The 24,220-nt window shown below is 40.7% G+C and overlaps 1 protein-coding gene across 3 annotated transcripts in view; it reads left to right on the top strand.

Moving 5' to 3' along the window:
• LOC126199189 (uncharacterized) overlaps positions 1-24,220 on the top strand; it is a 200,766-nt gene that overhangs the window by 16,956 nt on the left and 159,590 nt on the right. For all 3 annotated transcript variants that reach the window (XM_049935969.1, XM_049935967.1, XM_049935968.1), the window contains 2 exons: positions 2,688-2,851; positions 10,337-10,565. In XM_049935969.1, the coding sequence (XP_049791926.1) occupies positions 2,721-2,851; positions 10,337-10,565 (360 nt within the window). In that variant the 5' untranslated portion in view covers positions 2,688-2,720. The remainder of the gene's footprint in view (positions 1-2,687; positions 2,852-10,336; positions 10,566-24,220) is intronic.

Below are 24,220 nucleotides of genomic sequence, written 5' to 3'. Positions count from 1 at the left end.
GGAGCATTATGGTGTGATTGACAAAAACAGGGGAAAGGAATGCAGTAGAAGAAGAATGGATAGCTTTGAGAGATGAAACAATGCAGGCAGCAGAGGATCAACTAGGTAAAAAGACAAGGGTTAGTAGAAATCCTTGGATAACACATGAGATATTGAATTTATCTGTTGAAAGAAGAAAATATAAAAATGCAGCAGATGAAGAGAGTGAAAGGGAATACAAGTGTTTAAAAACTGAGATTTACAGGAAGTGCTAAATGGCTAAGCAGGAATGGCTAGAGGACACATGTAAGGGTTTAAAAGCATATTTCGCTAGGGTAAGGGTAGATACTGCTTACAGAAAAATTAAAGAGGCCTTTGGAAAAAAGAGAAGCAGATGTATGAATATCAAGAGCTCAGACGAAAAACCAGTCCTAAGCAAAGAAGGGAAAGCTGAAAGGTGGAAGAAATACATAGTAGGTGTGTACAGGGGAGATGAACTTGAAGACAGTATTATAGAAGTGGAAGAGGATGTAGATGAAGATGAGATGGGAGATATGATACTGCATGAAGAATTTGACAGAGCACTGAAGGACCTATGTAGAAACAAGCTCCGGGAGTAGGTGACATTTCATCAGAACTACTGACAGCCCTGTGTGAACCAACCATGATAAAACTGTTCCATGTGGTGTGCAAGCTGTATGAAACATTTGAAATACCCTCAGACTTCAAGAAGACTGCAAGTGCTATTACCAAACCATCAGTTTAATAAATCATGGAAGGGAAGCTGTGGTTGAGAAGGGAGTGTGAGACAGGATTGTAGCCTATCGCCAGTGTTATTCAGTCTGTACATTGAGCAAGCAGTAAAGGAAACCAAAGAAAAATTTGGAGAAGGAATTAAAGTTCAGGGAGAAGGAATAAAAACTTTGAGGTTTGCCAATGACATTGTAATTTTGTCAGAGAAGGCAAAGAGCAGTTGAATGGAATGGACATTGTGTTGAAAGGAGGATATAAGATAAACATCAACAAAATCAAAACAAGGGTAATAGCATGTAGTCAAAGTAAATCAGGTGATGCTGAGGGAAATTGATTAGGAAATGAGACACTTAAAATAGTAATAGGTTTTGTTATTTGGGCAACAAAATAACTGATGATGGCCGAAGTAGAAAGGATATAAAATGTTGACTGGCAATGGCAAGAAAAGTGTCTCTGAAGGAAAGAAATTTGTTAACATGGAATTTAGTTTCAATTATTAGAAAGTCTTTTCTGAAAGTATTTGTATGGAGTGTAGCCATGTATGAAAGGGTAACGAGGATGACAAACAATTTAGACAAGAAGAGAATAGAAGCTCTTGAAATGTGGTGCTGTAGAAGAATGCTTAAGATTATGTGGATAGATGTGGAGGTACTGAACAGAATTGGGGAGAAAAGATATGTGGCCCAATGTAATTAGAAGGAGGGATTGGTTGATAGGACACTTTTGGAGACATCAAGGGATCGCCAATTTAGTGTTGAGGGGGGGGGGGGGGGGTAATAATTTTAGGGGGAGACCAATAAATGAATACAGTAAGCAGATTTAGAAGGATGTAAGTTGCAGTACTTATTTGGTGATGAAGAGGCTTGCACAGGATAGAGCAGCATAGAGAGCTGCATCATATCAGTCTCTGGACTGAAGACCCCAACAACCACAATGTTAATGACTACATTTCATCTGAATAAACCACTGGTTACTTTATTTACTTATTTCTCTATTTATTAGAATCTCATGCAATCTGTCTCTCAGATCTCATTCACACATAATAATTTATCTGCCCCCCCCCCCCCCCCCTTAAAACCAATTTCCATAGCAAAACAATTTTTATGAGTTTCTTTACTAGCTTTGAAATCCAGTCCTGTGTAACAAAAGCTGTGATTTTTTTCACAAATTTAGTATTTCTTTGTATTGTTAATATGCAGAAATCAGTAGCATATTTATTTTGTGCACTTCACTTTTCTTCTTCTTCTTCTTCTTCTTCTTCTTCTTCGTTATCTTCTTCTTGGTAGGTATTTGAATCCCTCTCCATTCTACATGTCCCTCCCATAACAATTGATATCCCATCAATTCACTCAGCTTTAACATTTTACTTGCACATTTGCCACCTTATCTGTCACTCATGCCTCATTTTTGTCATTATGATCCATCTCTGCATTTCACTCCAACTGAGATATACTGTTTGTGAGTACCGTAACTGCTGTTCCCATGGGGACACATACTCTCACCACACAAATTTGCTGCTCTTAATAGGATTGTTAACAGGGACTGTTGGTATTTTTAGTGCAATACAGTCATAAATGTAACTAGGACAAAACTAAATTATTTTGTAAGAAAACATCAGAGGCCAAGGAGCCCTTGCATCAACCCACAGCAGATAACACTGGTCTGACAGTCTGTGTGTGGAATTTGAACTTAACTGAAATATGTTTTCAAAAAGAAGCACTGCAAACTACCTACTTACCTCTCTTGTACTTTGTAATGACTGTAACCACAGGAGAAAGAACTACTCTCCCTATGTGCTATGCTGCCAACTCTCGAAACTTCCAGATACTTTTGTAAAATGAGTGATAATCATGCTTTTTTTTTTTTTTTTTTTTAAAGAAAGAAATTGTATATGTGCATGAAATTCAGTTTTAAATTGTTACATTTATAACTGATTTCGTCTCCTATCTATACAGAATATTTCATGAAACAAGAAAGAAGAATTAAAGATGGGCCTCCTAAGGCTTCCAGATGAAATTCTACTAATGATTTTCTCACATCTTTCCATTGTTGACCAGGAACGTTTATCAGGAGCATGCCAGAGGTTAAAAACAATTTCATCTGAAAAACGTTTGTATAGGTAAGTTTAACACTTTTATGATATCCAGAATAATCTGATATATAAGCTTTACTGTTTTGTGTTAAAAGAATATTCTTGTTGTACTTAGGTCTTGTATGTAAATACTAAACTAAGAACAGTAGCCTTATTAATAACATTAATCATGGGCCGGTGAGGGGGGGGGAGGGGGGGATGCAGGAGGGGGGTCATTTGCTTACGGCCATCCAGATGTAGGTTTTCCATGATTTTCCTAAATCTCTGCAAGGAAGTGTTGGGACAGTTCCTTTGAAAGGGCATGGCTGATTTCCGCCCTCATCATTGAGACAGTCCAAGCTTGTATCTAATGACCTCGATATCAATGGGATGTTGAACCATTATCCTCCTTCCTTCCTCTCTTTCTTTCTTTCTTCCTTCCTTCCTGTATGTCAAAAATATGAATATTATAGTTGTGCACTCCAAATATATGAGTGCAATTTTCTACAAATCTGGAAGTTATGCTAGTAATAAGATTTACACACACACACACACACACACACACACACACACACACACACACACTGAGGTAACAAAAGTCATAGGACAACAGATGGCGGTAGTAGCACATACACAAGGCATAAAAGGGCAGTACAATGATAGAGCTGTCATTTGTTCTCAGGTGATTCACGTGAAATGGTATCTGACATGATTATGGCTGCGTGACTGGGATCAACAGACATAGTACGCTGAATGGTAGAGGGAGCTAGATGCATAGAACACTCCATATTGGAAATAGTTAGGAAAATCAATATTCCAAGATCCACAATGTCAAGAGTGTGCCGAGAATACCAAATTTCAGGCATTACCTCTCACCCTGGACAACACAGAGGCCAGTGGCCTTCACTTATCGACTGAGTGCAGTACTGTTTATGTAGAGTTGTCAGTGTTAAAAGACGAGCAACACTGGATGAAATAACAGCAGAAATAAATTTGGGACTTAATGACGAATGTATCCATTAGAACAGTGCGGTGATATCTGGCGTTAATGGACTATGGCAGCACACGACTGATGCGAGTGCTGTTACTCACAGGATGACATCACCTGCAATGCCTCGTGTGGGCATGACCGTATGAGGTGGGTTTGGAGTGTGGCACAGACTCAGTGAAGCAGTGGACCCAGGTTGTCAGCAAGGCACCGTGCAAGATGATGATGGCTCTGTATTGGTGTAGGCTGTGTTTACATGAAATTGAACAGATCATTGACTGGAGACGGCTATGTTCGGCTACTTGGAGACCATTTACAGCAATTTGAGGGCTTCACGTTCCCAACCAAAGATGTAATTCTTGTGGATGATAATGTGCCGTGTCACTGGGCCACAGTTGTTTGCAATTGGTTTCAGAAACATTCCAGACAGTTCAAGTGAATGATTTGACCACCCAGATCACTCGACGTGAATCCCGTCAAACATTTATGGGACTTAATCCAGAGTTCAGTTTGTGCACAAAATTCTGTATCGGCAACACTTTCGCAATTATGGGCAGCTATAGAGGCAGCATGGCTCAATATTTCTTCAGGGGTCTTTCAGTGACTTTTTGAGCCCATGCCATGTCGAGTTGCTGCACTGTGCTGGGCAAAAGGAGGTCCGACATGATATTAGGAGGTATGACTTTTGTCACCTGTGTGTGTGTGTGTGTGTGTGTGTGTGTGTGTGTGTGTGTGTGTGTGTTTGTTTGTTTGTTTGTTTGTTTTAAAATCCTGTGTTTTGAAGACATGGTACGAGGACAAAGAATTTCTCACCCTCCCAGTGAATTTTGGGCAAAAAGTGCATCCATTGCTACGAAATATCATTGCTTTGAAACACCCTTTTGGGTTAAAACTCATTGTCCAACTTTTTTTTTTTCAGTGAGTAGGTTCTTTCCATGAAGTGTGATTTTTGAAGGACTGCAAAATACTCACCTAGATTGCCATACTCAAAGTATTTTTCAGCCACAATTTCCTTTTGATATGAGGGTATGAACCAAACAAAATCATATCTTTATTATTACATGACATGCCTCATACAATCAAAGATTGTGATACAGGTGACGTGTCAGTTCTATCATTACGTATAGACTAATAAAGTTAATACAAGGTGGTTGTTGTTGTTGTTGTTGTGGTCTTCAGTTCTCAGACGGGTTTGATGCAGCTCTCCATGCTACTCTATCCTGTGCAACCTTCTTCATCTCCCAGTACCTACTGCAACCTACATACTTCTGAATCTGTTTAGTGTATTCATCTCTTGGTCTCCCTCAGCGATTTTTACCCTCCGCGCTGGCCTCCAGTATTAAATTGGTGATCCCTTGATGCCTCAGAATATGTCCTACCAACCGATCCCTTCTTCTAGTCAAGTTGTGCCATAAATTTTTCTTCTCCCCAATTCTATTCAATACCTCCTCATTAGTTATGTGATCTACCCATCAAATCTTCAGCATTCTTCTGTAGCACCACATTTCGAAAGCTTCTATTCACTTCTTGTCCAAACTATTTATCGTCCATGTTTCACTTCCATACATGGCTACACTCCATACAAATACTTTCAGAAACGACTTCCTGACACTTAAATCTATACTCGATGTTAACAAATTTCTCTTCTTCAGAAACGCTTTCCTTCCCATTGCCAGTCTACATTTTATATCCTCTCTACTTTGACCATCATGAGTTATTTTGCTACCCAAATAGCAAAACCCATTTACAATGTTACAATATATATATATATATATATATATATATATATATATATATATATATATATATATATATATATATATATATAAGCTGTAACTCACCAAACAAAAGCGTTGGTATGTTGATAGACAATATAAACAATAAAAAACACACAAACACACACACCAATTTCAAGCTTTTGCACCCCAAGGTTGCTTCATCAGGAAAGGGGGAAGGAGAGGGAAAGACGAAAGGATGTGGGTTTTAAGGGAGAGGGTAAGGAGTCATTCCAATCCCAGGAGCGGAAAGACTTACCTTAGGGGGAAAAAGGACAGGTATACACTCGCGCACACACACACATATCCATCCGCACATATACACACACAGGCAGACATGTGTAAATGCAAAGAGGTGGGGTAAAGATGTCAGTCGAGGCGGAAGTACAGAGGCAAAGATGTTGTTGAAAGACAGGTGAGGTACGAGCGGCGGCAACTTGAAATTAGTGGAGGTTGAGGCCTGGTGGGTAACAGGAAGAGAGAATATACTGAAGGGCAAGTACCCATCTCCGGAGTTCTGATAGGTTGGTGTCAGTGGGAAGTATTCAGATAACCCGGACGGTGTAACACTATGCCAAGATGTGCTGGCTGTGCACCAAGGCATGTTTAGCCACAGGGTGATCCTCATTACCAACAAACACTGTCTGCCTGTGTCCATTCATGCGAATGGACAGTTTGTTGTGGTCATTCCCACATAGAATTCTCCGCAGTGTAAATCACGTGGGTGCTTTGCACATGGCTCTGCCTTTGATCGTGTACACCTTCCGGGTTACCGGACTGGAGTAGGTGGTGGTGGGAGGGCGCATGGGACAGGTCTTACACCGGGGGCGGTTACAAGGGTAGGAGCCAGAGGGTAGGGAAGGTGGGTTGGGGATTTCATAGGGATGAACCAAGAGGTTACGAAGGTTTGGTGGACGGCGGAAAGACACTCTTGGTGGAGTGGGGAGGATTTCATGAAGGATGGATCTCATTTCAGGGCTGGATTTGAGGAAGTCGTATCCCTGCTGGAGAGCCACATTCAGAATCTGATCCAGTCCCGGAAAGTATCCTGTCACAAGTGGGGCACTTTTGTGGTTCTTCTGTGGGAGGTTCTGGGTTTGAGAGGATGAGGAAGTGGCTCTAGCTATTTGCTTCTGTACCAGGTCGGGAGGGTAGTTGCGGGATGTGAAAGCTATTTTCGGGTTATTGGTGTAATGGTTCAGGGATTCAGGACTGGAGCAGATTCGTTTGCCACGAAGACCTAAGCTGTAGGGAAGTGACCGTTTGATATGGAATGGGTGGCAGCTGTCAAAATGGAGGTACTGTTGCTTGTTGGTGGGTTTGATGTGGACGGACGTGTGAAGCTGGCCATTGGACAGATGGAGGTCAACATCGAGGAAAGTGGCATGGGATTTGGAGTAGGACCAGGTGAATCTGATGGAACCAAAGGAGTTGAGGTTGGAGAGGAAATTCTGGAGTTCTTCTTCACTGTGAGTCCAGATCATGAAGATGTCATCAATAAATCTGTACCAAACTTTGGGTTGGCAGGCTTGGGTAACCAACCTATCAGATCTCCGGAGATGGGTACTTGCCCTTCAATATATTCTCTCTTCCTGTTACCCACCAGGCCTCAACCTCCACTAATTTCAAGTTGCCGCCGCTTGTACCTCACCTGTCATTCAACATCATGTTTGCCTCTGTACTTCCGCCTCGACTGACATCTCTGGCCAAACTCTTTGCATTTACATATGTCTGCCTGTGTGTGTATATGTGTGTGTGTGTGTGTGTGTGTGTGTGTGTGTGTGTGTGTGTGTGTGTGTGTGTGCGCGCGCGCGCGAGTGTATACCTGTCTTTTTTTCCCCCTAAGGTAAGTCTTTCCGCTCCCGGGATTGGAATTACTCCTTACCCTCTTCGTTAAAACCCACACCCTTTCGTCTTTCCCTCTCAGTCCCCCTTTCCTGATGAAGCAACCTTGGGTTGCGAAAGCTTGAAATTTGTGTGTGTGTTTGTGTGTTTTTTATTGTTTATAAATAAAAACAATAAACACACACACACACACACACACAAATTTGTGTGTTTTTTATTGTTTTTATTGTCTCTATCAACATACCAATGCTTTTGTTTGATAAGTTACAGCTTCTTTATGGTGTTACTTCTTCAGAAAGATACCATTTTACATGGCTGTGATTCAAGAAATCTTCTGCACTATAATAATGTTTGTTTTACAATAATTTTTTAGGTTTGGGTAACAGTGCCCCTTCCATATTGAGTTTATAAAATTCATACCCATATAATCTAATCTAATCTCAGGAGTTTTTTCATACACACAACTGGAAGAAAATATTTCACCCTTTAAGGTGTTTCCAATTCGCTCAAGATTTATTGCTGCATTTGTACATATGGAGTACATGAAATGATTACATTTACAGATCAATAACACAAGTGGTTGTTAGGTGCCAGGTATCAACCCGTGGTGAAACACTCATATTAGTATGTGGTGTAGCCTCCATTTGTGTCAATGCAGGGGCTGTTTTTGGCATCCAGTGAATCATACAGATGCTAAATACTATCATGGAATATGTTGTTCCATGCCTGCTCAACCTGTTCATAGTTCTGTAGGAGTTGTTGGTTGATGAGTTGCACAAGTCACTCTTGTACCATCATACCCCACACATGCTCGATAGGAGACAAGTCGGGGGAGCGTGCTCTCCAGAGAAGTTGCTGCACATCTTGCAGAGCACATTGAGTTACATGGGCAGTTTGTGGGTGTGCATTATCCTGTTGGGACAAAGTATCATCTTCCTGTCACGAGAATGGAAAAAGAGCGGGTCTAAAAATATTCTGCATGTACTTAGTGTTGGTTAACATCCTCTCCAGAAACACCAAAGGCAAACAAGAGTTGTAGCTTATTGCACCCTAGACAATAAGGCCTGGTTGGGGCCAGTGTGTCTTGGACGAATACATTCTATGAGACTGTGCTCACGAGGTCTACGGTGTGTACGCAAATGACCATCACTTGAGAGCAGGCAGAATCTACTTTCATCTCTGAAGAGCATGGTGTACCGCTCCATGTTCCAAGTGATCCTCTGACAGCACTAGTTAAGCTGCACATGTTGATGCTGTGATGTGGATGGAAGACAGGCTAGATGTGTGTATGGCTGTAGTCCCACTGCTAATAATCAGTTTGCAACAATTCATATGTTCATAACGTTGTCTACAGCTGTGAAACTGTTCGCATGACTACTGACACCAGCATCGTTGCACAACTGACACAGCATGTCCATCTTCTGTGACACTTCTCTGAAAGAACCATCCTGCCTCCCAGGACATTTCAAACTCACTCGGTTGCTTGTAGGAAGCACGAGTGCATCTCTGTGGCATGGTTGCCTGCTTACTTCACATGTCTGCAACACACTAAGCCTTCTGGAAAGGGTTGAAAAGACACTCTGGTAACTGTGCCGCTATACTATCAGTTAGCGGATTACAATGAAACCATTACCAGTACATCTACTATCCCCCAAGTTGTGTACGTCACCATTGGATCAAGATCGACATAATCGTTTCAGGTGTACTAATTTTTTTCCCCAGCATTGTAGTTTTAGTCTGTGGCTAGGTAACATCTTTTTGTCTAGTCTCATACTAACACAAGGAGCAGCCCCCTTCCCCCCTCAAAACGTTGTAGGTTTCTCTTTGTGAAAACGAGAGTCTCTCTCTCTTTCTTACACACACACACACACACACACACACACACACACACACACACACACACACTGATGAACACTCCACAGAAGAGTCAAGATTGCTCCTGAAGCACATGCTCTTGCACCTCATACTCATACTGGCATGGAAGATGTTTGACAGTGTCATATAGAACTAAGATGTTGTCTGAATGTCTGTGTCTCTGATTTATTGCCATCTGTCATATGACACACTTCTGTTTCCTGCATTTGTTTATTTACTTTTATTAACATTTCATGTACTAAGACAGGAATATCAGTTCAACTTTGGCTTGGATGGAGAAATAATTTCTGATCTTTTTGGAAGATCAATTCCAGCATTTATTCAACATGATTTAGGGAGGCCAGATAGAATATTTGTCATCATATTAACTCTGCTCTTACATCACAAGTGCTAAGTCTCCCTGCAGTATGTCCTACGTTCCCATAACTTTCCTGGCCTCAACCTTTGTTCGTCACTGTCCTTCACCCACCTGTTCTCTTCCCTATTCCACTCCAGCACTACGCCCTTCTGTTCCACCATTGCACCCACAGTCTTTTTACTCTGTCTAATCTCCCAACTGCACCTTGCCATCCTCTCCTCTCACTACCTTATCCCTATGTTCTCCCACAAGCAGCACTTTACCATTGCCCACCCTTACCCTGCTATCCTTCCCCCTCTCTGCCCCAGCCTCCTCCTTACCCTCACCACACAGATTGTGTTTCCCATGATGCTCTGTTGCTCGCAGTCTGGCCTCTATAGTCAGAGACTGTGGTCACATGTGTTTGAGTTATGTTTGCATGAATGTGTGTGTGTATATGTTGTCTAACTAAGAAGAAGAACTTTTGGCCAAAAGCTTATTTGTTTTAGCAGTCTTTTTGTTGTGCCTGTCTGTGACTCATCATCACCACTATGTGGTGAGTACCACTCAATCATTTACATAATATTGTTATTAAGTTATTAAGAATTTTAACCTCACTTTTCCTTATGCATTTGTTTGCAGCCAGATCTCCAACTATGCTCCTTACCTCAGATTGGATTTATATGTTCACTGTATGTATTTCATTTTCGCAGGTTTGTAAGCTTGTTTGGACAGTTTTCCTGTACAAAAGAGATGTTCCACCTTGTGCTGAAGCCAAGATATCGAGGTATTATTCATTTAGATATAACAAGCTGCTATTGGCTTCCACCTGGTGACATTTGCAAACATGTATCAAAAATGGATCAACTAGAGAGTTTATATGCTGTGGATACACAGCTTGATGTGTTTCATATTATACAGCTTTCGCAGAAACTTCGGAATGTAAGTACACATACACTTGACAGCAGACTAATTATACAATTTATTACCAAATGCTCCAGTTCTTGATGGGCTAGTGTACCATAGTTTAAGCAAACACTTGTTTTGTTTTTGGGGTTTTATAATTCAGCTGATAAAATCACAACCCTTATATGATCATTTTGTTTTCTGTCTGGCATCTGCCTGTTAAAACACCTTTTTCTCAGGAATGAGTAGAGATGTCAAGTTGAGATGTATGTCAAAGGATAAGGTCAATAGTCCCTTGGCACTGTAAAATATTTAAGCTTCTAATTTAGCCCAATCAAAAGATATGGCCATTTATGTCACATAATGTGATACTCGCAAACTCGCTCACCAGAACCTATAGATGAGCTATCTGTATCTATATATGTAATTCAAGCTTTCGCAACAAACTGTTGCCTCATCAGGAAAGAGGGAAGGAGAGGGAAAGACGAAAGGATGTGGGTTTTAAGGGAGAGGGTAAGGAGTCATTCCAATCCCGGGAGCGGAAAGACTTACCTTAGGGGGAAAAAAGGACAGGTATACACTCGCACACAAACACATATCCATCCACACATACAGACACAAGCAGACATATTTATATATATTATATATATATTTGAAATATGTCTGCTTGTGTTGTATGTGTGGATGGATATGTGTTTGTGTGCGAGTGTATACCTGTCCTTTTTTCCCCCTAAGGTAAGTCTTTCCGCTCCCGGGATTGGAATGACTCCTTACCCTCTCCCTTAAAACCCACATCCTTTCGTCTTTCCCTCTCCTTCCCTCTTTCCTGATGAGGCAACAGTTTGTTGCGAAAGCTTGAATTTTGTGTGTATATTTGTGTTTGTTTGTGTGTCTATCGACCTGCCAGCGCTTTTGTTTGGTAAGTCTCATCATCTTTCTTTTTAGATATATTTTTTCCACGTGGAATGTTTCCCTCTGTTACATATATATGTAATTGAGTTTGTACAGAACCCTCGGGGTGTGAGTTCTACTCACACTGATGACCAGTATTATTATTATTATTATTATTATTTCTTTACTTTCTCAGACGTTAAGTCTGGTTGAGAATGGAAAGTGACCCGGACCTTGATCAAGCGTCACTTCCTATTAACTGTACGGTATGTGTTATATTGCATTTAGGAACTTTCGGGTAATTGAACATGTATCAATAATTACTGATTTCTGTAGTTGTATATATGTGTTTGGATGTAGCTGTATTGCATTGATGTACTGGTGGATATTGTGTGGTATGACTCCTGTAGTTGATACTATAATTGGTATGATGTCAACTTTATCCTGATGCCACATGTCTTTGACTTCCTCAGCCAGTTGGATGTACTTTTCAATTTTTTCTCCTGTTTTCTTTTGTATATTTGTTGTATTGGGTATGGATATTTCGATTAGTTGTGTTAATTTCTTCTTTTTATTGGCGAGTATGATGTCAGGTTTGTTATGTGGCGTTGTTTTATCTGTTATAATGGTTCTGTTCCAGTATAATTTGTATTCATCATTCTCCAGTACATTTTGTGGTGCATACTTGTATGTAGGAACGTGTTGTTTTATAAGTTTATGTTGTAAGGCAAGCTGTTGATGTATTATTTTTGCGACATTGTCATGTCTTCTGGGGTATTCTGTATTTGCTAGTATTGTACATCCGCTTGTGATGTGATCTACTGTTTCTATTTGTTGTTTACAAAGTCTGCATTTATCTGTTGTGGTATTGGGATCTTTAATAATATGCTTGCTGTAATACCTGGTGTTTATTGTTTGATCCTGTATTGCAATCATGAATCCTTCTGTCTCACTGTATATATTGCCTTTTCTTAGCCATGTGTTGGATGCGTCTTGATCGATGTGTGGCTGTGTTAGATGATACGGGTGCTTGCCATGAAGTGTTTTCTTTTTCCAATTTACTTTCTTCGTATCTGTTGATGTTATGTGGTCTAAAGGGTTGTAGAGGTGGTTATGAAATTGTAGTGGTGTAGCCGATGTATTTATATGAGTGATTGCTTTGTGTATTTTGCTAGTTTCTGCTCGTTCTAGAAAGAATTTTCTTAAATTGTCTACCTGTCCATAGTGTAGGTTTTTTATATCGATGAATCCCCTTCCTCCTTCTTTTCTGCTTAATGTGAATCTTACTGTTGCTGAATGTATGTGATGTATTCTATATTTGTGGCATTGTGATCGTGTAAGTGTATTGAGTGCTTCTAGGTCTGTGTTACTCCATTTCACTACTCCAAATGAGTAGGTCAATATTGGTATGGCATAAGTATTTATAGCTTTGGTCTTGTTTCTTGCTGTCAATTCTGTTTTCAGTATTTTTGTTAGTCTTTGTCTATATTTTTCTTTTAGTTCTTCTTTAATATTATTATTATTATTTCTTTACTTTCTCAGACTTTTTAGAAGTCTGGTTAAGAATGGAGTGACGCGGACCTTTATCAAGCGTCACTTCCTTTTTGCTGTACGGTACATGTTATATTGCATTTAGGAACTTTCGGGTAATTGAACATGTATCAATAATTACGGATTTCTGTAATTGTATATATATGTTTGGATGTAGCTGTATTGCATTGATGTATTGGTGGATATTGTGTGGTATGACTCCTGTAGTTGATAGTATAATTGGTATGATGTCAACTTTATCCTGATGCCACATGTCTTTGACTTCCTCAGCCAGTTGGATGTATTTTTCAATTTTTTCTCCTGTTTTCTTTTGTATATTTGTTGTATTGGGTATGGATATTTCGATTAATTGTGTTAATTTCTTCTTTTTATTGGTGAGTATGATGTCAGGTTTGTTATGTGGCGTTGTTTTATCTGTTATAATGGTTCTGTTCCAGTATAATTTGTATTCATCATTCTCCAGTACATTTTGTGGTGCATACTTGTATGTAGGAACGTGTTGTTTTATAAGTTTATGTTGTAAGGCAAGCTGTTGATGTATTATTTTTGCGACATTGTCATGTCTTCTGGGGTATTCTGTATTTGCTAGTATTGTACATCCGCTTGTGATGTGATCTACTGTTTCTATTTGTTGTTTACAAAGTCTGCATTTATCTGTTGTGGTATTGGGATCTTTAATAATATGCTTGCTGTAATACCTGGTGTTTATTGTTTGATCCTGTATTGCAATCATGAATCCTTCTGTCTCACTGTATATATTGCCTTTTCTTAGCCATGTGTTGGATGCGTCTTGATCGATGTGTGGCTGTGTTAGATGATACGGGTGCTTGCCATGAAGTGTTTTCTTTTTCCAATTTACTTTCTTCGTATTTGTTGATGTTATGTGATCTAAAGGGTTGTAGAAGTGGTTATGAAGTTGCAGTGGTGTAGCCGATGTATTTATATGAGTGATTGCCTTGTGTATTTTGCTAGTTTCTGCTCGTTCTAGAAAGAATTTTCTTAAATTGTCTACCTGTCCATAGTGTAGGTTTTTTATATCGATAAATCCCCTTCCTCCTTCCTTTCTGCTTAATGTGAATCTTTCTGTTGCTGAATGTATGTGATGTATTCTATATTTGTGGCATTGTGATCGTGTAAGTGTATTGAGTGCTTCTAGGTCTGTGTTACTCCATTTCACTACTCCAAATGAGTAGGTCAATATTGGTATGGCATAAGTATTTATAGCTTTTGTCTTGTTTCTTGCTGTCAATTCTGTTTTCAGTATTTTTGTTAGTCTTTGTCTATATTTTTCTTTTAGTTCTTCTTTAATATTTGTATTATCTATTCCTATTTTTTGTCTGTATCCTAGATATTTATAGACATCTGTTTTTTCCATCGCTTCTATGCAGTCGCTGTGGTTAACCAATATGTAATCTTCTTGTTTAGTGTGTTTTCCCTTGACTATGCTATTTTTCTTACATTTGTCTGTTCCAAACGCCATACTTATATCATTGCTGAATACTTCTGTTATCTTTAGTAATTGGTTGAGTTGTTGATTTGTTGCTGCCAGTAGTTTTAGATCATCCATGTATAGCAAATGTGTGATTTTGTGTGGGTATGTTCCAGTAATATTGTATCCATAATTTGTATTATTTAGCATGTTTGATAGTGGGTTCAGAGCAAGGCAGAACCAGAAAGGACTTAATGAGTCTCCTTGGTATATTCCACGCTTAATCTGTATTGGCTGTGATGTGATATTATCTGAATTTGTTTGGATATTAAGTGTGGTTTTCCAGTTTTTCATTACTATGTTTAGGAACTGTATCAATTTAGGATCTACTTTGTATATTTCCAATATTTGTTGTAACCATGAGTGGGGTACACTATCAAAAGCTTTTTGGTAATCAATGTATGCGTAGTGTAGAGACCTTTGTTTAGTTTTACCTTGATATGTCACCTCTGCATCTATTATCAGTTGCTCTTTACATCCTCGTGCTCCTTTGCAGCAGCCTTTTTGTTCTTCATTTATAATTTTGTTCTGTGTTGTATGTGTCATTAATTTCTGTGTAATGACTGAAGTTAATATTTTGTAGATTGTTGGTAGGCATGTTATGGGGCGATATTTAGCTGGGTTTGCTGTGTCTGCTTGATCTTTAGGTTTCAGATAAGTTATTCCATGTGTAAGTGTATCAGGGAATATGTATGGGTCTGCAATGTAACTGTTAAATAATTTAGTTAGATGTGAATGTGTTGAGGTGAACTTCTTTAGCCAGAAATTTGCTATTTTATCATTTCCAGGGGCTTTCCAATTGTGCGTAGAATTAATTGCTCGGGTGACTTCATGTTGCAAAATTATCACTTCAGGCATTTGTGGTATCATCTTGTATGTATCTGTTTCTGCTTGTATCCACCGTGCATGCCTATTATGTTGTACCGGGTTTGACCATATGCTGCTCCAGAAGTGTTCCATGTCTCTTATGTTTGGTGGATTGTCTATTTTTATGTGTGTGTTATCTATTGTTTGGTAAAATTTCTTTTGGTTTGTGTTGAATGTTTGGTTTTGTTTCCTTCTATTTTCACTTTTTTTGTATCTTCTAAGTCGTTTCGCCAAAGCTTGTAATTTTTGCTTCTTTTCATCTAATTGCTCTATTGCTTCTTGTTGTGAGATTTTACCTAACCTTTTTCGTTTTTTGTCTGATATTTCATTTCTTATAAATTGTGTTAACTGTCCGATGTCTTTTCTCAGTTTTTCTATTCTGATCTGTAGCCTGTGTTGCCATGCTGGTTTTGTGGGTTTCTTCTGTGTGTTGTTGTTATTATTATTATTATTATTATTATTATTATTATTATTATTATTTTCCCCCCCAATTTAAACTCGATGACTGCTGTGCACCACTGAGAATTTTGATACCCACTTTGAAAAGATATAGACTATGACTGGAATTAAATACAAGCGCATGCCAACCAGAGACATAATATTCAGCACCAGTGCCGTTTTGCTGCGTCTGAGAAATGATATATTATCAGTGTCTCACATCTATGGTGACTGGTGATCCCATTCAAGGCTGTTTATTTTTATAAAAAGTGGTCACAGTTGATTTATAGAGATTTTTTATGACCGTTTTTAAATATATAGTTTGTTTTTCAGTATTGAATTTTCTGGAACACTGTATTTCAGTCGAAAGTATCTGAAAATTTTGCCATTTAGTTGGAAAGAATAATTTTGAATAATTTCTTAGTGCATTTTAATTCTACAATGCCTTGTAATGTTATTTCTTGTGATGGGCTTTTTTTCCTCTTGTAGATTACAGACTGATCGTTGTCACTGTTTAACAAACTATTTTTCTAGAGCTATACCTACAAACGTACTCCGCAAACCACTGTACAATATGTGACAGAAGGTACCTTATATCACTACTAGTCATCTCCTTTCCTGTTCCACTCGCTTATAGAGCAAGGGAAAAATGACTGTCTATATGCCTCCACATGGAGGCCTAATTTCTCATATCCTATCTTCGTGGCCCTTGTGTGAAATTTACGTTGGCTGCAGTAGAATTGTTCTGCAGTCAGCTTCAAATGCCGGTTCTCTAAATTTTTTCAATAGTGTTTCTCAAAAAGAATGTTGCCTTCCCTGCAGGGATTCTGTGTTCCCAAAGCATTTCCGTAATACCTACTGGTAACAAATCTAGTTGCCCACATCTGAATTGTTTTGATGTCTTCCTTTAATCAAACCTTGTGGAGGTATCAGACACATGAGCAGTACACAAGAATATGTAGCATTAGTGTCCTGTACGTGGTCTCCTTTACAGATGAAACACACAGTCGTAAAATTCTCCCAGTAAACCAAAATTGACCATTTGACTGCCCTACTACAAGCCTTATTTACTTGTCCTATTTCATATAACTTTACAGTATTACACCTGGGTATTTAATTGACATGAGTGTGTAAAACAGCACACCACTAGTGCTGTATATGAACATTATGTGATTGTTTTTCTTACTTATCTGTGTTAGCTTGTATTTTTCTATATTTAAGGCTAATTGCCATTCATCACACTAGCTAAAAAGTTAGTCTCAGTCATCTTGTATCCTCCTGAAGTCACTCAATGATGCCACCTTTCCGTACACCACAGCATTATCAACAAACAGCCACAAATTGCTGCTCAGCCTGCCCATCTTATCATTTTTGTACATAGAGAATAATAGTGGTCCTGTCCTCTTGACAATACCCTTGTCTCTGATGATCACTCACTGACAAGGACGGTGCACGTATTTCTATTACTTAAGAAGTTTTCAAGCCACTCACATATCTGGGAACCTGTTCTGTATGCTCGTACCTTCGTCAGCATGGTGCAGTGTAGCACCATGTCAAATGCTTTTTGGAAATCTAGGAATATGGAAGTTGCCTGTTGCCCTTCATCCATAGTTCATAGAATATCATGAGAAAACGGCAGCTGAATTTTGTATGAATAATGCTTTCTAAAACATTGCTAATTAGTGCACACCCAAGTATTTCCTTCTCAAAGAAATTTATTGCATTCAGAATGAGATTATATTCCAGAATTCTACAACAAACTGATTTTAAGGATATTGGTTTGTAACTTTGCAGGTCTCTTCTTTTACCCTTCTTGTGTACAGGAGTCATGTATGCTTATTTCCAGTTGCTTGGTACTTTGCACTGGGTGAGAGATTCACAGTAAATGCAAGCTAAGTAAGGGTTATTGGTGTAGAGTACTTTTTGTAAAATTGAATTGAGAATTCCATCCAGTCTTGATGACTTATTTGTTTTGAACTCTTGCACTTGCTTCTCTGTGACAGGGAAGCCCATTACTATATCCTCCGTGTGGGAATCTGCGTGGCTGTCAAATGACAGCATGTTTATACAGTATGATTCTTTTGTGTGAAGAACTTCTTAAATGCACAATTTAAAACTGAACTGTGGAAAACAGAAGCATAATAGAAACAATGAACAGTCCAAGTGTAATACATGCAACATTTAGCAAATTAGAAGAGGGAGAGCCACAGCATCATGGTTATGTGGTCATGGTGTTGGATTGATTGCAAAGCAGGAGATCCACGTTTAGATCTCCCTCATGCTCCACTCGCCCCCCCCCCCCCCTCCTCACACAAACGCGCGCACGCACACACACACACACACACACACACACACACACACAAATTATCAACTGTCCATCCAGTCATTGATGTGTGTGTTCGCTATATTCAAATTTGTGTCTGTGTTGTGGCGTAACATCTATTTGCAACAGCGGGGTGAAATGAAGGGATCTATAATGAAAATTTATTCCAAGATCTTGTATGTTTTTAGCTGTAATGGACTGTGGAATCCTGTGATTACAAGGCTGTGAGCCTGCAGATGTTCTTACCTCCTGTTTCTTCTACACAATTATCACATCTCATGACTTTTGCATTCTATTTTAAAAGTATTGAATTCCTTTGTTGTAAAGTAGCTCACACTCATTTATTTATTGTTTTCATTTCTGTGAAAAGTCTATGCAGCATCTTGCCTGTTCTCACTATTCATCACAATTATTTGCATCAGTAATATATTCTTACCACCTGACTCTTATTCTATAACCAATGTATGGTATGACAATTGCCAGGACTACAGAAAGAGAAAAGGCACATCAATGTCTGGACGGACAATTCATAATTTTGTCAAAAAAGAAAAAAAAGATAGGGCAAAGGGAGATCTGAACACTGATCTCCTGCTTTCCAGTCCAACACCATGACCACATAACCATGTCACCGTGGCCCCTGCCCAATGGCTCGATGCAGCACATCTTGAGCTTAGATGAGCTTAGATCATTCATTCTTTCTATTTTGCTTTGTTTTTCACAGTTCAGTACACCTTCTTCCTGTTTTCATGCTCGATCTGTGTTCAGTTTTTGACGAGCTATCCACTGTGCTATCTTACCATTAAATCTGAGGTAGGTGTGGTGGGGAATTTCCCTTGTAAGATATGACAGTGGTAATTTCTTAGACTATATGGAAAATTTTATTTGATATGGCTGAAAGGAGTGTTGATGGAAGTTCAAATGGTGCTCCAGGCCAGTTAGACTATAGTCCCTATTAATCTCTTTGTTGTATTAGCCATTTCAGTTTTCCATAGACTCTTCACCCCCCATTTGATTTGCCAGTGTCCTAGAAAAATACTTGTTTTACATTCCAACAAGGTCCTTTTGTAAACTTGCAGTTTTGTGGATTTTACCAAGCCTGTCTTTAGTTTTATTATCTGACAGTAATGATCAGAGAGACCAGAACCTTTTGTAAATACATACTTCACAGTTTTTCCTATTGATATGTATAAGTATAGCTGCTGAACTATTTGATATCCTAGTAACATTGCTTACTATTTATGACATGCCAAAAGTTTTCCAAAATGTTCAGGAAGTTGAAGGGATTCCAGTAGTGAAAGGCCACATGATATAGCAGAATAACAGTAAATGCAGTTAACAAACACTTTATGACCGACACCAGACAAACATCAGAAATGCATGCCTGCAATACAGTTGTTCATAGCTAACTGAGCAGGCTAGAGTGTCAGAGGTAACCCTCCCTGTGGGAGGGCTAAGCTCACATCACTGCCAAAGAGTCATATTTATGTAATACTTGCTGAGAACCCACTGTTGCCCAGGTATGTGTTTATTCCAATTCCATTAGACCATCTCCTCCACTCTCTCTCTCTCTCTCTCTCTCTCTCTCTCTCTCTCTCTTCCCTCTCTCTCTCTCTGTCTCTCTTCCCTCTCTCTCTCTCCCCCTCCCCTCTCTCTGCCCCCTCCCCCCTCCCTCCCCCTCTCTCCCCCTCCCCCTCCCCCATCTCTGTCCCTCCTCCTCCTCTCTCTCCCCCTTCCCGCCACCTCTCTCCCCCCTCCCCCCTCTCTCTCCCCTCCCCCCTCTCTCCCCCTCCCCCTCCCCCCCTCTCTCTCTCTCTCTCTCTCTGTCCATCTCCTCCTCTTTTACTGCATGAATGGTGAAACTGTAGTAAGCAATAAACTTTTTCCTTTTCATCATTTTGCCAAGAGTCTGAGTGAGAAAAGATTTTATAAAGGTTTGAAATTATGTGGAAAGTTTATTGCAAATCAGTAAGTACTCTCATTCTCAAATACTGTATGAATATAGTCTGGCTATTTGCATTTTGTAAGCTACATTTCTTTTTCACCCTTCACACCCACACTTTTGACGGGCAGGTGGTTTTTATCCATATAGTGGTTCTTTCGAGACTGTAAGTGATATTTGTACCAAGTGTGATTGAAATCGATCCATTGGTTTAGAAGGAGAACACACGTACGTATTATTTTATAATAGTATAATAGAGGGAAACATTCCACGTGGGAAAAATATATCTAAAAACAAAGATGATGTGACTTACCGAACGAAAGCGCTGTCAGGTTGATAGACACACAAACAAATACAAACACAAACACACACACCAATGTCTGCTTGTGTCTGTATATGTGTGGATGGATATGTGTGTGTGTGTGTGTGTGTGTGTGTGTGCGAGTGTATACCTGTCCTTTTTTCCCCCTAAGGTAAGTCTTTCCGCTCCCGGGATTGGAATGACTCCTTACCCTCTCCCTTAAAACCCACATCCTTTCGTCTTTCCCTCTCCTTCCCCTCTTTCCTGATGAGACAACAGTTTGTTGCGAAAGCTTGAATTTTGTGTGTGTATCGACCTGCCAGCGCTTTCGTTCGGTAAGTCACATCATCTTTGTTTTTAGATTTATTTTATAATAGTTTATAGATTTCACAGCAATCAACGTTGAGGTCTCCACAGATCCCCCTTGCCGCCCCCCCCCCTCTCTCCCCTCACCCTCCCTGTGTGGAGCACTGGCAGAAGGAGGTCAATGAAGGTCACAGCTGGTGTCTTGTTCTTCGTACATTTGCACATGACCAGCCATGCTATGTCCAGCTGTAGGCAGGAAATGACTGGACCATTTCTCAGTGAAGAAGCAAAGCGATGGTGCCCCTCCCACCCTCATTAATGCGGGTGATACTGGCTAAGGTAGGAAGGATGTCATCAGATACACTCCTGGAAATTGAAATAAGAACACCGTGAATTCATTGTCACAGGAAGGGGAAACTTTATTGACACATTCCTGGGGTCAGATACATCACATGATCACACTGACAGAACCACAGGCACATAGACACAGGCAACAGAGCATGCACAATGTCGGCACTAGTACAGTGTATATACACCTTTCGCAGCAATGCAGGCTGCTATTCTCCCATGGAGACGATCGTAGAGATGCTGGATGTAGTCCTGTGGAACAGCTTGCCATGCCATTTCCACCTGGCGCCTCAGTTGGACCAGCGTTCGTGCTGGACGTGCAGACCGCGTGAGACGATGCTTCATCCAGTCCCAAACATGCTCAATGGGGGACAGATCCGGAGATCTTGCTGGCCAGGGTAGTTGACTTACACCTTCTAGAGCACGTTGGGTGGCACGGGATACATGCGGACGTGCATTGTCCTGTTGGAACAGCAGGTGCCCTTGCCGGTCTAGGAACGGTAGAACGATGGGTTCGATGACGGTTTGGATGTACCGTGCACTATTCAGTGTCCCCTCGACGATCACCAGTGGTGTACGGCCAGTGTAGGAGATCGCTCCCCACACCATGATGCCGGGTGTTGGCCCTGTGTGCCTCGGTCGTATGCAGTCCTGATTGTGGCGCTCACCTGCACGGCGCCAAACACGCATACGACCATCATTGGCACCAAGGCAGAAGCGACTCTCATCGCTGAAGACGACACGTCTCCATTCGTCCCTCCATTCACGCCTGTCGCGACACCACTGGAGGCGGGCTGCACGATGTTGGGGCGTGAGCGGAAGATGGCCTAACGGTGTGCGGGACCGTAGCCCAGCTTCATGGAGACGGTTGCGAATGGTCCTCGCCGATACCCCAGGAGCAACAGGTCCCTAATTTGCTGGGAAGTGGCGGTGCGGTCCCCTACGGCACTGCGTAGGATCCTACGGTCTTGGCGTGCATCCGTGCGTCGCTGCGGTCCGGTCCCACGTCGATGGGCACGTGCACCTTCCGCCGACCACTGGCGACAACATCGATGTACTGTGGAGACCTCACGCCCCATGTGTTGAGCAATTCGGCGGTACGTCCACCCGGCCTCCCGCATGCCCACTATACGCCCTCGCTCAAAGTCCGTCAACTGCACATACGGTTCACGTCCACGCTGTCGCGGCATGCTACCAGTGTTAAAGACTGCGATGGAGCTCCGTATGCCACGGCAAACTGGCTGACACTGATGGCGGCGGTGCACAAATGCTGTACAGCTAGCGCCATTCGATGGCCAACACCGCGGGTCCTGGTGTGTCCGCTGTGCCGTGCGTGTGATCATTGCTTGTACAGCCCTCTCACAGTGTCCGGAGCAAGTATGGTGGGTCTGACACACTGGTGTCAATGTGTTCTTTTTTCCATTTCCAGGAGTGTATGTACAAAGTGAGATTGCTGATTAGTGTTGAAGTTCTCATGTAGTGGCAGTGGGATGGTTTGACAAGCAAGTTTGTGCACTGTCATCTATATCTTCGTGCATGTTATCTTCTGTCTGAGCAGTGCTTGAGTTGCCAGTGCTGGATGTACCGTGCAAAATCCAGGCAGGTTTGGTGCGATGCATGGAGACGGTGGGCCTGGTGTGGTATTAATGTCATTCACTGTGTCATGCCTGATTCCTGTTTATTTATATGTCACACACAGTACATGGGTAACAAAGCAGTTGTCCACATAGAAGATGCATGCACACTGTTGGAAAATTTCACCATACTGACCTGCATTAAGTGCTGAATATGTCCCTGTATCTGGTCCGTTGACTCTGCTGCTGTTGCTCTCACTTGTATTTGCGGATAGTGGTGCTGATATCATTGTAATTGTCTTAGGGCAGATTCCAGAGCATCCAGTTCCCTACCTAACAAATGTGACCGAGCTTTCAGTTCTAAATTTTCATTGTGTATATTGAGCCCGTCCTTTTGACTTCTTCGTAACTCTGTGTCACCACTTGTAGTTCGGACTCCAAAGTCCGATGATCGTTAAGTAGCTGTAAATGGACACCTTGTGTAGATTCCAAATGGGATTGCCCTGGAACAAACCTCTCCAAAGTGTCAGAGCAATATGCTGGTATACTGCCAGTGATACTGGGTCCTGACTCTGCACTGCTGGCTTGCCTGAGGATACCTCATTTTAGGTCAGAGGAGAGGTGAATTCAGTGGAGAAAATCTGTGCCAAAGAATGATTCATGAAAATCTGTGACCAAAAACTGCTGTGTAAATTTCTTGTGTAACTCACAGTCCACAGTGTTAGTAGAGGTTCCAAATAGCCTGATATGAGTTTCATCTGTGGCCCATAGTTGAGCAACAGATATCGTAAGTTCCATTTGTGGTTGTTCCACGGGCATGCTCCTCACTTCTTAGCCAATGTCTGTAAAGAAGTATTTATTTGTTGCATTGTCTAACACATACAGTCTACTACTGTCATTTGTAGGTAGGGCAAAACTTGTTTGACCCACATACTTGAGCCGTAGGCTGTGTCCTGTGATCCGGATCGCCTGTTGTGAACTGTGTCACATCTGGGTGGTTGTGTGGTGTGGACCATTTGCATCTCTTGTCATTGAAGTGTGACTGAAACCGACACAGATGCAGCCATGCCCCCTCACTCTTGTGAACTCGTATTGCAGGCGAGCAGTCTTACTTATGTAATGTTATGGGAAATAGGTTCCAAACTTTTTTGCAAAAGCTGCAAACCCAAAAGATGAATATAATGTAATATTTCACGTCATTGATGGTGATGTCCCCACAAAGTTGTTACTAATTTCTCCCTCAATGCCTGTTTTTATATTCGTGACTACATATATTATTATATTAGTTTTAGGGGCTGAGACTCTTTCCAGGATTTCATTTAATTTAGTGAAGAAAGTGTCCACATTACCACTGAGTGAGCAGTACATGCACAGAATGATTAACTTTTTCTGGATGTCTTTCTTTGTTAGTTCAATGTCTGCCACTTCAAAATCTTTATCTACACCTATTGTGATCATATCCTCTCTAACTTTAAATTGTGTCCCACTTCTAGTGTAAATACGTGATCGCCCTCTTTTAAGTTAATTTTACAGTAGCAACTTCTCGACTGATATGCTCTACACCAGTGCTCTGTAATGCATATCACGGTGCAGTGTAGAGACTGTAATTCATCTTCAGCGTTGTGCACTTTATTTTTAATATGCTGCATATTTTGGTGAAGAAT

This window comes from Schistocerca nitens, chromosome 8 (assembly GCF_023898315.1).
Source record: "Schistocerca nitens isolate TAMUIC-IGC-003100 chromosome 8, iqSchNite1.1, whole genome shotgun sequence".
In the NCBI taxonomy this organism is placed as follows: domain Eukaryota; kingdom Metazoa; phylum Arthropoda; class Insecta; order Orthoptera; family Acrididae; genus Schistocerca; species Schistocerca nitens.
The sequence above is the reverse complement of the archived record's forward strand: the minus strand, read 5'-3'. Positions and strand labels throughout refer to the sequence as shown.